At 37.7% G+C, this 12,300-nt stretch overlaps 1 protein-coding gene across 4 annotated transcripts in view; it reads right to left on the bottom strand.

The window, feature by feature from the left end:
- Nucleotides 1-12,300, bottom strand: part of LOC142064333 (serine/threonine-protein phosphatase 4 regulatory subunit 1-like) — a 28,132-nt gene that overhangs the window by 13,563 nt on the left and 2,269 nt on the right. For 3 of the 4 annotated variants that reach the window (XM_075109162.1, XM_075109159.1, XM_075109161.1), the window contains 7 exons: nucleotides 7,029-7,161; nucleotides 6,559-6,665; nucleotides 5,815-5,957; nucleotides 4,577-4,723; nucleotides 2,111-2,218; nucleotides 929-994; nucleotides 209-367 (listed from right to left, as the gene is read on the bottom strand). In XM_075109162.1, the coding sequence (XP_074965263.1) occupies nucleotides 209-367; nucleotides 929-994; nucleotides 2,111-2,218; nucleotides 4,577-4,723; nucleotides 5,815-5,957; nucleotides 6,559-6,665; nucleotides 7,029-7,161 (863 nt within the window). Of the gene's footprint in view, nucleotides 1-208; nucleotides 368-928; nucleotides 995-2,110; nucleotides 2,219-4,576; nucleotides 4,724-5,814; nucleotides 5,958-6,558; nucleotides 6,666-7,028; nucleotides 7,162-11,400; nucleotides 11,420-12,300 lie in introns of those variants that run through there. The other variant, XM_075109160.1, reaches the window with a different exon arrangement.

The following is a 12,300-nucleotide window of genomic DNA, read 5'->3' as shown; positions in this document are numbered from 1 at the left end:
TTCTAAAAAAGCCTGTTGATAGAAGTTCTTAGTAAGAGAGAGAAGAAAAATAAGATACTACCCTACTAGAGGAGATTAGATTTTAGTAGATTAGAGCTAATTTCAGTAAATGCAGTTGAGAGAACTTTTACAGCACACTTCTGACTTGTCCGTTATTTGCATATGATCTGCCTGGGAAGATGCATCAATTATAGAGTGAGTTACTTACCCATCTGCAAGTGTCACTAATAAGACTGATGAACAGCGGGGATAGTTTGCTTCTGCGAACCTCCGGGGACGTGGTGTAAGACACTGCCATAAAGCACTCGGCACAAGCTTTTCTCATTCCCCAAACACTATCAGAACAGAGTTCAAAGAACTTGGGAATCTGCCAAAAATAAGCAAAACCAGAACTATCATGGTATTTGTTTGGAAATTGGAGACAAAGGTAACTTAAGAAAGAATAAAATAAGTAAAGAATAGAAGAAAGAGGGACAGGTTAAAAACATGTATTAACTCCAGAAATTGGAAAAACTATCTGTCTCCCATTCACTTCATTGGGATTTTAAGTATAGCTATATGCACTAGGAAAGAATAGAAAGAATTATTAATAGCCTGTTTTTCCTGAAATTGTAATTTGACTGATCATCTAGTTCAGGGAAAAAAGAGTGAGTCATTAATTTTAAAGCAAGTGTGTGTGTGTGTGTGTACATGTACATATACCTATGCTGTCAATTACACTTTTAAGTGTTTTGCAAAACAAGAACTTTGCATTTCTATTCATTCCCAGTTTTGCTATATAATTGCAACCAAGGCCTTAGCCAAACCAATTTTTAAAAATGTATGCACATTGATTAATTTATAGAGAAGATAATAAAAGAACTCATTATTAAACCTTTTCAGCTGAGAAAAAAAAAAGTCTCGTAAATTGGTTTTGATTTTTACATACCAGCAGTCTTTCTGTGGCTTCTTGCCCAACCGCATTACAAATGTCACCAAAATTAGCTGCACAAATCTAAGAAATATAACAGTTGTTAGTAACATTTTGGCTCTTTCAAGTGCACTAGTTTTATTATCAGCTTCACCACGCATTATTTATCCCATGTAACAACTTCATGTTTGACACTTGAAGTTTCAGCCATGCAGCTACATCCTGCAATATTAACTGATCCCTAAAAAGGGCTCATTAGAGCAAACTTCCAAAAGCCACATGCTTTGAAATCAATAGTAATAAAGGTTTCTGCATGAAAAGCATCATCTACTTCAGTAAGCGCTAAAAGGGACAATAAGCTTACTTCATTTAAATTACTTTGAACAGCAGCTGTCAAAACCAAAGCAGACTAAAATATGATACGAGGGTCAGGACTTAGGTGTACTGACAGAACTATCTTTGCTATGGCGGGCACCGGCTCAAGTACCTTGCTGAAGCAAAGTTTAATCAAGGTCTCAAGTTAGTTCCATTTACGGTGCATTACATATGCCATAACTAAGGCAAAAGGGACATTTCTTCACAATGGAAAAAGGTGTTGCCAAAATCTGAAATCAGCTAAGATAGGACCATGTTAAAACACAATTTATTCATTCTATATGCTTATTTAGAAAGCTATAATGCAGCTAAAATTCCAACAAGTGCAGCTTAGGTTAAGGACCAAGCTGAAGCTCTGCATGACCCTTAAGTCTGCCCAAATATTTTAAGACTTCTTATGCTACAAATTTCCTTTTGTACTCATCCACGAATTAAATCTTACACTTTTGGGCTAATAATACCAGGTTTATTTATTTATTTATTTTTAAAGGAAGGATGTCTCAAGTATCTATTACTTTTGAATTCCTGGTTTTGAAATAAGATGGCATCCTATAACAAAGAATGATGGCTTGAAAAAAACAGTTGCGCAAAACATTGAATTGTGCAAGATCAGTTTAAATGCTACACCAAAGCTATTCACCAAGGACTCTTACCTATTTCTTTACTGAACTACAGAAACTATAACCATGTCAACAAATTAAAACAGCATTTCCAGGCTCCTTCAAAGTTCATCAGCTAAAGTTATGACTACATTATTCAGGAAGGCATTTGAACAGCAACACACAAATTCATTTCTAAGTGGTTTAGAGTTGAAAACACACCAACCTTTCGGACTTGAAACAACTTCCCATCACTGCACAGTTCACAGAAACGAGGAAGCAGCATGCGCTCCACTGTTGTTCTGTTCAACATAGAAGCCATTTTACAGATTATCTGAAAAAAAAGTATCAAGGAGGAGATGTGTAAGGAAAAGAAAATGATAAAGCTTGTAAGCATGGCCTAAAAGTTACTTCCAAGAGCAACTGCCATAAAATAGATTTAACTGCTATACATTATTCCTTCTTCCAAGCACCTGTTTCACGTGAAGCACAAATATATTTTTCATTTAAAATCATTCTACACCACTGCAGAAATCACATGTTCAGACCCACATAACTCATCTTTTTTATCTGACTAAATAGACTTTTATTAACGCATTTTGAAGGTGTTTTACAATGTGGCACATGCTGATAATTTGTATGGAGAAGACAAAAGTTCCATTGCACCAGCCAGCACACAAAAATCACAATCTTTAAGCATATTAGAAATATCTAAAGCTTAAGCATGCAAGTAAGCCCCTTGACTTCAACAGGACTGTTCAGATACTTAAAAACAAGCACAGCCCCAGCTCTTCATAGGCTCAGACAACACGATAAGAGTTTGCTATACAACAGGAGAGAAAAGGGAGTGAGATAAACTAGTTATATATGTGAGCTAATGCACATTTTACAGGAATCATCCTCAGAAATTTCAAGAGTTAACATTGAGTATAATTAAAGTTAGTAACATGCTCATTAATTTAGCTTTCTCTGAGGAACTGTCACTTTCAACTACCACTACAAGCCATGTTTCTGATGTGAAAATCGGGTGCTTTGGGTTGTACGTTTCCTTTCAGCTCCCACCTTCTGGGATAACTTGCTGTAATTCTTATATTTACAACAGGGAAAAGGAAGGGGCTCCCATGCACCTTTCTACTCAGCTGTTCGGACTGCAGCACCAGGAGTTTAATGCTTAGACAAGTGTTGTCCAACTAACAGTACTCATCTTTCTATTTTTATTTTTCCAAAATTATTGAAGCCTTTATCTCCACCAAAATAAGCCTTATTCCTAGAAACATTTGCCTTCGTACTAGAATGCTAAATAAGAACTAAGGAAGACACGATTCAAGGACTCTCCTACAAGTTTTCAAACTCCTAAAAGGCATCAGGTGCTCAGATGTCACCCTGTAACACTGCCTAAGCAATACCCAACTCCCAAACAAGAAAGAGGAACTGGTAAAACTATTTTACAGGTCAAGTATCAGATATCTGTGCTGAAATGTAATTACACACCAGCAGTTTTCTGTGGAGTCAACTGATTTCTCAAAAGTGAACAGGGAAATTTTTTTTTTTTTTTTTTTTTCAAGAAAGCTTAAGAACTAAGATCAGGTCATCGTTCATAGTTTTACGACGTTACCGTGAAACCTGGTAGAGCAAATGTAAAGAAGCTGTTGGGGAACATAATAATCTTAAGAAGAATTAAAACAAGGCTGCCAAGAACCAACTGCATTTTAAAGTGATTTGGCTACCATTCTGACAATCGTTTAGCATGGACTCTTTAAACATGATCTTTTAAAAAAATTCAGAATGAAAATTAAAGAGTCTTTGTGTTAAACCAAAAAATCAAATATGTTAATGAATAAACACAAAAGGTTTGAGTTTATTTTATGTCAGCACTATTCCTGGACCTCAATTACTGTTACAAATGAAATGGAGTGGTAGTTACTCAAGTACTCAATAGATCATCAATCATCTATAGGAAAAAGCCCCTCATCATTTGGGGAAAATAACTTCTGAGTTTGAAGATTTGATACCTTACATTTTTAAGCATACAATAACATTCTTGTTCCCAATTACTGCCCAGCTCAATTTTCAAAAAGATTTCTCAGGCGCCTCACTGACACGGCAGCACAGATTTCTTCATTGCACAAAAGGTACAGGGTCTAGAGAAAGCTTACCCAAAGTACCTCTACACTTAGCCAAAGGCATTAATAAATAGTACTCAGCACAACAGCACTTAGGACAGCCTTGCTTTCCTCTTCACTTCAGTTAAGATGCCTTTTAACCTCTCAGTGTGGTTCATCAAGTCCTGATCCTGTTCAAATTCTTTGAAAATTCACATTGTTTCAATGGTGCTTAACACCAGAAATTACTAAGAAACCTACAGATTCAATGCTTAACAGCTTAGCACACTTAACTGCATCACAACAGCAGTTTCTGAATTCACAACAGAGCAACTACGTAATAGAGAAGGAATAAAACCAACTGAAATAACAATGGTATAGAAAGTTTAAGTTCCATGATTAAAGTAAAGCTCTCAGGATACTAAGAATGCAAGTATAATTTTTTTCTGGGTTTTACACTCTTGAAAAATCTCAAAGTTCTAATAGTCTAATAAAGCTTTATAGCAGCACTGTTACAAGCGAGAGAACAAAAGCAACTGAAAAAGGGGAAAAAAAAGTAAAGATAGAAGATTTCTTCCAAATTCACTTACATTCACAGCTTCCACCTTGTACTCATCATCACTGTCAGGAGCAGAGAGGTCCAACAGAATTGGACACACCTTATTTTCAATGTCGCTCTGAGCAACAAGATCTTGTTCTAGCAGTATAAGCAGTGCTTCTTGACCTGCCTTTCTAACCTATCAATATGAACAAACAAAATAAAGTACATCGCTGTGAAAACAACATTTACTGGTATGAGAACCACAACAGGTATGTTTTTAGTAACACATGGGTACAAGTGTCCTGAATTTGGCTGGGATAGAGTTAATTTTCTCCCTAGCAGCCGGTACAGCGCTGTGCTTTGATTTCGGATCAGAATAATGCTGGTAACACACTGATGTTTTAGTTGGTGCTGAGCAGTGCTTACACCAGTCAGGGACTTCTCAGCTTCCCGTGCTCTGCCGGGGGCACAAGGAGCTGGGAGGGGACACAGCCAGGACAGTGACCCCAGCTGGCCAAAGGGATGTCCCACACCATATGATGTTATGCTCAGTAGATAAGTTAGGGGAAAGCTGGCCAGGGGGCTGCTGCTCAGGGACAGGCTGGCCATCTGTCAGCTGGGGATGTGCAATTGTTTTTCATTTGCATCACTTGTCTTAGGTTTTGTTTCTTTTTGTTATTTTCCTTTCCATTACAATTTTTTTAGTTTATTATTATTACTACATTTTATTTCAATTATTAAACTGTTCTTATCTCAACCCACAAGTGTTCTCACTTTTACTCCTCCAATCTCTCCCCAGGGGCAGGGGAGTCAGCAAACAGCTGTGTGGTGCTTAGTTGCCGGCTGGGGATAAACCACGATAACAAATTAAACAGAAAAAAATGGTCTCAGCTTTAACAACATAAGGAATTAATAATAAATACGAAAGTTTAATGTAATTTTTAGATGCCCTTTCATCCAATTCTGATGAAAAGCCAAAAGATGAAGTAGAAGACAGGCCTTGTAAGTCATGACTCCTGTAACAGACTGTGTCAATATGCTGCTAGGTAAATCCTGTAAGTTCCCTATTATCTGCTAAGGAAAGTATTTTAAAAGAAAAATTTTAAAAATGTATATATATTTAGACCTCCCTAGTAAAGTGTGCTGAAACCAATAAATACAAAGCACTTCATAAAAGCTAGGTATCAACCAACGTGAACTTTCCTATTATCTCTTCCTCACGCTTCAAATTCACTGAACCATGCAGAAATCTCCAACGAGTCAACTCACGTAGTCTGTTTTTCCTACCTGATTGTTAACATCGGTGAGGTATCTCACTACTATGGGCATAAGGTACTCAAAAAATGCCGTTGGGAATTTTGGTTGACTTTCTTGCAGAAAAATGGCAATAGGAGGTATTTGTTCCATCAGCTCTGTACGAACAGTTGGTTCTAGTAATAAAAAGAAAGTCAAAACTACATCAGTAAATATGAAATTACAATCAAATACCTTAGGAAAAAGTAGCTTTTTTTGTTTAATGTTTCACAACAGAGGAAAATGAAAGACTCAAAACAAATACCACCACTGAGACTGCCTGTTCTTAAAGGAAAGCTGAATAGAACAGAACAGCCTTACATACATCACACAGCCAAGAGACTTGGGATCAGCTCCCACATATATCAGGTAAAATGAGAGCACTAGCGAGAAAACCCAATCACCATAAATGTATGCACATGAGGCATTAAAGCATACAACCCTGCTGTGCCACGTACACCACACATTCAGATGTAATGACCTCCTTGAAAATATTACTTTGGGCCTTCTACTACAAAAGAGGCTTTCATTTATACACCTACCGCACAAAATACTTCAAACACAAAAAAATCAATCTCATTTTCACTGACAGACACCACTGCTACATGATTTCGTTTCTTTCATTTGCTCATTGCATTCTCAAAGTTGGAAGTTACTGCCTTCCATGTTGCAGCCTATGTAAAATAAGTTACAAAAACAACAACAAAAAAAACAACAAAATGTAAAAAACTTTCAAACCTGCATCTTCAGAGAGCCTGACCACTATTTCCATTACAGTCAGGAAGTCTTCTTCATTATTACTGAAATCTCGAAAGACATCCAAAAGACCTCTGGCAATAATTTGCCTGTGGAGTGAACAACACATTAATTGCCTTAATAACCTGCCAACAGCATGCTAATGGGATGCAAGGGGCACTTATCAAACGTAAATGGGCACCTTAAAAAAGATCAAGCTTTTCTCTGAACATCCAGACTTATCAGTTATACAGTTTCTCCACATTCCAACAAAACAAAGATAGAGTTGAGAAATCTTATTCAGATGACCAAGAATGAAAACCTCTTTTTATGGAAATGTTATATGAAAGTTATTCAAACAGAAATAATATTAGGCATGAGCTTAGAAGAATGATAACCGAAGTTACGATACTTTAATATCTACCACACTATCAGAGTCAGATTATCATCAAGTGTAGCTGTTGTACCCTTACCTGTTAAATATGTTATCACTGAAGGCATATTTTTCTAGACGAGCCAGCGGAGTTAAATTATCTTGTCCAGGAATATCCAAGAATGCCGTTATCCTCATGCTATCACAGTCTGGTCCATAATCTTCAAAGCCAACTTGAAAGACAAGTAGCCAAAAAAAAAAAAAAAGAATCCAAGAGTTAGCAAGCAACGTTACACTGTAAAACACACTATACCAATAACTCTGGCTCTTTTTAGAGCTATTCTTCAAAGGAAAAGTATCTGTACCTCACTGGAAATGGCTTATAAAAAGATCTTAAGTTGTACCTAATGAAGTCAAGAGCAACACTTGCACATAGACATGTAAATTCAAGCTTTGAAATTCAATTCAACTGCCATAAAATCCTTGGCTTTTAACATGTTTTACTTCACAGTCTGAGTGGACTGACCACAGGTGCTATGAGTTAAGAGGGCTCAGCTGACAAAATTGCACACCACAAACCAACAGGAAAATCATCCCCATTAAAAAGAAACTGAATTTTTTAAAGTGACAGAAAATCCCAAACTGTATTGCTTTAAAACAGCAAATTCTTGGGTCTGTTTCAAATTACCAAGGTACATTTTTCTCACTCTAGTTACCGGGTCCCATTCTAAATCTGACTGGTAACCTTGCGAAACTAACTTAATTGTGAAGATACTGGGAGCTTTCTACTGCAGACCTATCAGCTACAGACTTTCCCATGCAAACCTACTCATTTCTAAATCTTTTTTTTTTATTTGCAGTTTGAGATGTTTAACCAAATATTACCATACCAACTGTTAAAATTTGCCCCACCAAGTCCTACAGCCACCTTATCCAGTAATACGCACTCGATGACAGATTACAGGCAAAAAACTGTGAAAAGAATAGGATAGCTTTGCTGACAACATTTTTTTTTAACCTTTAAAATGAAATAACCCGCCTGCAACACAAATTATCTCATTTCAGCGATGGACACAGGAACACATACAGTAACCAAATCCACAGAAAGAGCTGCACTTGAGTGGCTGAAAATCCTGTTCTGTGTTTACAACTTTCCCAACCAAGCACCCCTAGAATTATGCACACTTCATTCACATAAATAATATAGTGATTGCGGTCATACTTAACTACATGTAAATTGAGCCAATACTGCTTCTCAGATGCAAGCGGTAGTGTCTCAAACCAGCCTATGTGCTGAGAGTGACAACCACTAAAGACAATAAGCCGGTTTCTGACTTGGCAGGATACAATATTAGGTACTTAAATCAGTAAAGAAACCACAAAACTGGTAACAACTTGAAAGCACAGTGACAAGCCAAATAGGTTGTATTTGAAACTGTGCCTATGAGACTATAATCTAGACACTCTAGGTTATGACTCTACAGGCAGAGACCTCCTGTCTTCAGGCAGTGGAACTTACATAGTGCCTCCATGTTAAAAAACATCAGAGCTTTGGCTAAATAATTAAAAGCAAACGAGGCCTAGTTTCCCCTGTTTGTAAAATGAGAAGAACAGGAATACCCTCTCCCACTGAGACACTCTGAAGATTAAGAAGTGGGTATGTAAAGTCCTATATAATCCCTAACTTCAGTATTCTGGTTTAACTAAAAAAAACACAGTCCTTCCCAATATGTCATACCAATCAGTACAAAGGTTTTGGACATCTTAAAAGGAAAATCTGTGTTATTTCACAATGAACTCTGAAACTGCCAGTGGGTTAAATTATACATCTATGTAATTCCATGATCTCTGACATAACAATTTTTTCAGGACTGAAGTGCTGTATCATAATCAGGATAATCAAGCTTCAGCTGTACCCTCACTCTTACTTTATTACTTTTATATTACAAACACTCTTCCCTAAAGAATCCCTTAATCTGAGACCCAGCACGATGAAATTTGGCTTTGTCGTGCTTTAATCCCAGGCAGCAACTCAGCCCCATGCAGCCACTTGCTCACTCCCCGCCAGTGCAATGGGGGAGAGAACTGGAAAGGTAAAAGTGAGAAAGCTCATGGGCTGAGACAAAGACAGTCTAACAGGGAAAGCAAAAGCCGCGCACACAAGCAGAGCAAACCAAGGAATCCCTTCCCTCCTCCCCACGGGCAGGCGGGTGCTCAGCCATCCCCAGGACAGCAGGGCTCCATCACGCCCAACGGGGGCTGGGGAAGGCAAACGCCATCGCTCCCAACGTGCCCCCTTCCCCCAGCTCCATGTGCTGAGCATGGCGCCGTGTGGTGTGGGACATCCCTGGGGTCAGCTGGGGTCACTGTCCCAGCCGTGTCCCCTCCCAGCTCCTTGTGCCCCCCCAGCCCCTCGCTGGTGGGGTGGGGTGAGGGGCAGGAAAGGCCTTGGCCCTGGGTAAGCCCTGCTCAACAGGAACGAAACCATCCCTGGGTCATCAGCACTGTTTCCAGCACAAATCCAAAACACAGCCCCATAACAAGCTACAATGGAAAACATTAACTCTATCCCAGCCAAAACCAGCACAGGCTCTAAACTACATTAATACCCACTATAAATCACTTTTTATATTTAAAAAAGTCCTCTATTACCAAGAGGTACCAAGACTCAGGTTTTTTTTCCTACAGAAAAATTCCATTTTCACATATAAAACTATGCTTTACAATTATTCAACATGAACCAAAACATCCTCATAAATACAGCCCATTTAAAGATCAAATCGTCTGAACATACTCGGAGCAAAATGTCATAACTGAGTCGTCAGGGGGAAAAAAATTACACCAAAAAACCCCCCACCAAAACAACAACCAGACTGGTTTAGGAAAGCACAGTGTCTCCAAGGAACCCAGCTGAAATAAAAGACTAGAGCAATTCTGAATTCTGCAATTCTTGCAGACAATATGCTCTGACCAACAAGTTCCAAGGGATTCACACAGAAGGAAACCATGGGATTAGACTAAATGTTCTCATTTCAAATGTACACACAGATACTGCAAGTGAACCCACAGCTACATGATCAGAAACATATGTTAATTATTCATGGCTTTTCATAATGACTACATATTGTACTGACACCCTTATTTCCATTCAACTGGGCATTATTATCTCTAGTGGCTGCTCTTTGTATTTTTTTTTAAAGTTCTGTGATGTTCAAAACATTCATCTGCACAAGTGTATACAATTTACGTTACACAGATCTGTCTGGGATTGATCTGTCCACATGCTCTAGGCCAGCCTTCCCATCACAGAATCTGAAAAGGCAGCAGTCAGTATTTGCTGCTTCAAAAGAAACCTACTGTACCACTGAAAGCTCACAAGAAGTTATACGGATTTTGTTTCTGAGGTTGCAACAAATTCTCCATATCCAAACCCAACTCTGACCATCCTTATATCTATGCAATTTTTATATACAAATATATTTTAAAATCCATGCAGATCAGACACTCTTTCACCAGCTAATTCTTGAGGCTAGCCACTAATTATAGAAAGATTTATTCAGGCTTACAAAAAATAAAAATCCATATACTTGCCATTAACTTTATCTACTGCCCACTTGGTCTTGAATTAAGAAACAGTTTAAAAATGAAGGCTCTCATCAGTTCAAATGACAATTAAGTAAATCAATTCTAAGTTTGACTACAATACTACACCTGGGACTAATTTTGTCTACATGATGAACACGCTTAATTTTACTACTTGTGTAGTTCTATTATTCATTTAAAATGGCTAAGCACACCACAGCGCTTTCAGGACCAGAGGGAAAACAGAGCAAACTACTCAGGATCAAGAAAGTTAAATACCTGAAATTTTTTCCACACACTCACTACACATAAATAAGGAATACTCATGGCAGAATCCATCTTCTCTACTCTCAGGAATTTTAATTTTCTTTTTCCATAAAATAAGAAGTCATAGGTACTTATAAGTTTCAGAATACACCAGAGTACTAGAAAGTAAATTACAGAAAAATAATGAACTAGTATTTCTTATCTAATGTTCTTTCATAAGTGAATCAAACATTCAGTATTTTTCCCTCTAATGGTATCAAACAAGCAAGCTTGAAATCTGTCCACCTATAAGCAAGAACAAATGGCACAGTATTCACAGCTGAACTTGAGTTTACCATGCCTTAGTTTGACCTACAGTCAAAAGCTGCTTAGAGCCCCTAAGAAACACATACGGGGCCTCGGGATTTAACCAAGCAATTCAACATCATTAGCTAGTGTCACTATTCACTTTTGCCAACACAAACCAGTAAATACTGGTGCACAGTGCAATGATTTCACAAGCTCACAGAGGTCATTTTCTCTCCTGCTGTTTTTAGAAGGAAAAAACAACATTTAAAATACATTTTCTTTATTGTACAAAGGGCATAATGATTTTTTTTTTCCCAGATGATCCAATAACTCACCTTACAAAATATTATTTTCAAATCCTACTCAATGAATTTAGGTAGATTTTACTACAGCTTTTCCCCAAGTTCAAAGGAATCCCCCAGTCTGTTTGTTTCAATGGAATTGATCTTCATGGCACATAACAGTATTTCACCAGCTTTGTTAAGAAAGTAAAAAAACAGTTCCGGTGATTTATTTCACTGACATTTTCCTAAAATGCATCATGAAGTCTTTGCTAGACTAGTCAATGGATTAGCACAACAATATCTCAGTCTAGATGGGACATCTGAGCTCTTCAGTAACACAGAAGACAGCTTTCAATGCCATAATTCTAACTGCATTGTCAAATTAATGAATTTAATCAAAGAATAAGATTTCAATAATGCTCTAAAATGTACATCCCTTTATTTACGTGCTCATCCTGAAACTGATCGTTTCTTTTACACAAAATTCAAATGATCCATATAAAAAGCTTTATAATTCCTGCTTATGGCAAAGCTTTCTTTATCTGAACATTTATTAACTTCATGACTCAAGCTAGAGTTTTGCCTACAAGCATCAAACTTCTAAATCGACTCACCAGCCAAATCTGTTACAGTCTCAACAGAACAGCCAAAGACTGAACACCAACAGAGAATGAACATCTAACTGCTAGTGATGGTCATCCCTGGTTCAAGGCCAAGACCCAGCACAACACTACAGGAAATTTGTGTTTATTTCCACTGCTTGTGCCTTACATGCTCAGCAAATAGAACTCAAATGATGCACCAGGTTTGCGGGGCTGTGGTGGGGGTGTTCTTAATACAGACAGAAGAAAATTGGAAAGGGAACTGGGAGCAATTCAGAAAGACCCAACCAATTAAAATAGCTAAACATTCATTAGGACTATCAAGGGTTCATTTGGGCGTTTGTTTTTT

The sequence above is a fragment of the Phalacrocorax aristotelis genome, chromosome 13 (assembly GCF_949628215.1).
Source record: "Phalacrocorax aristotelis chromosome 13, bGulAri2.1, whole genome shotgun sequence".
Classification (NCBI taxonomy): domain Eukaryota; kingdom Metazoa; phylum Chordata; class Aves; order Suliformes; family Phalacrocoracidae; genus Phalacrocorax; species Phalacrocorax aristotelis.
This window is presented reverse-complemented; position numbering and strand designations above follow the sequence as displayed.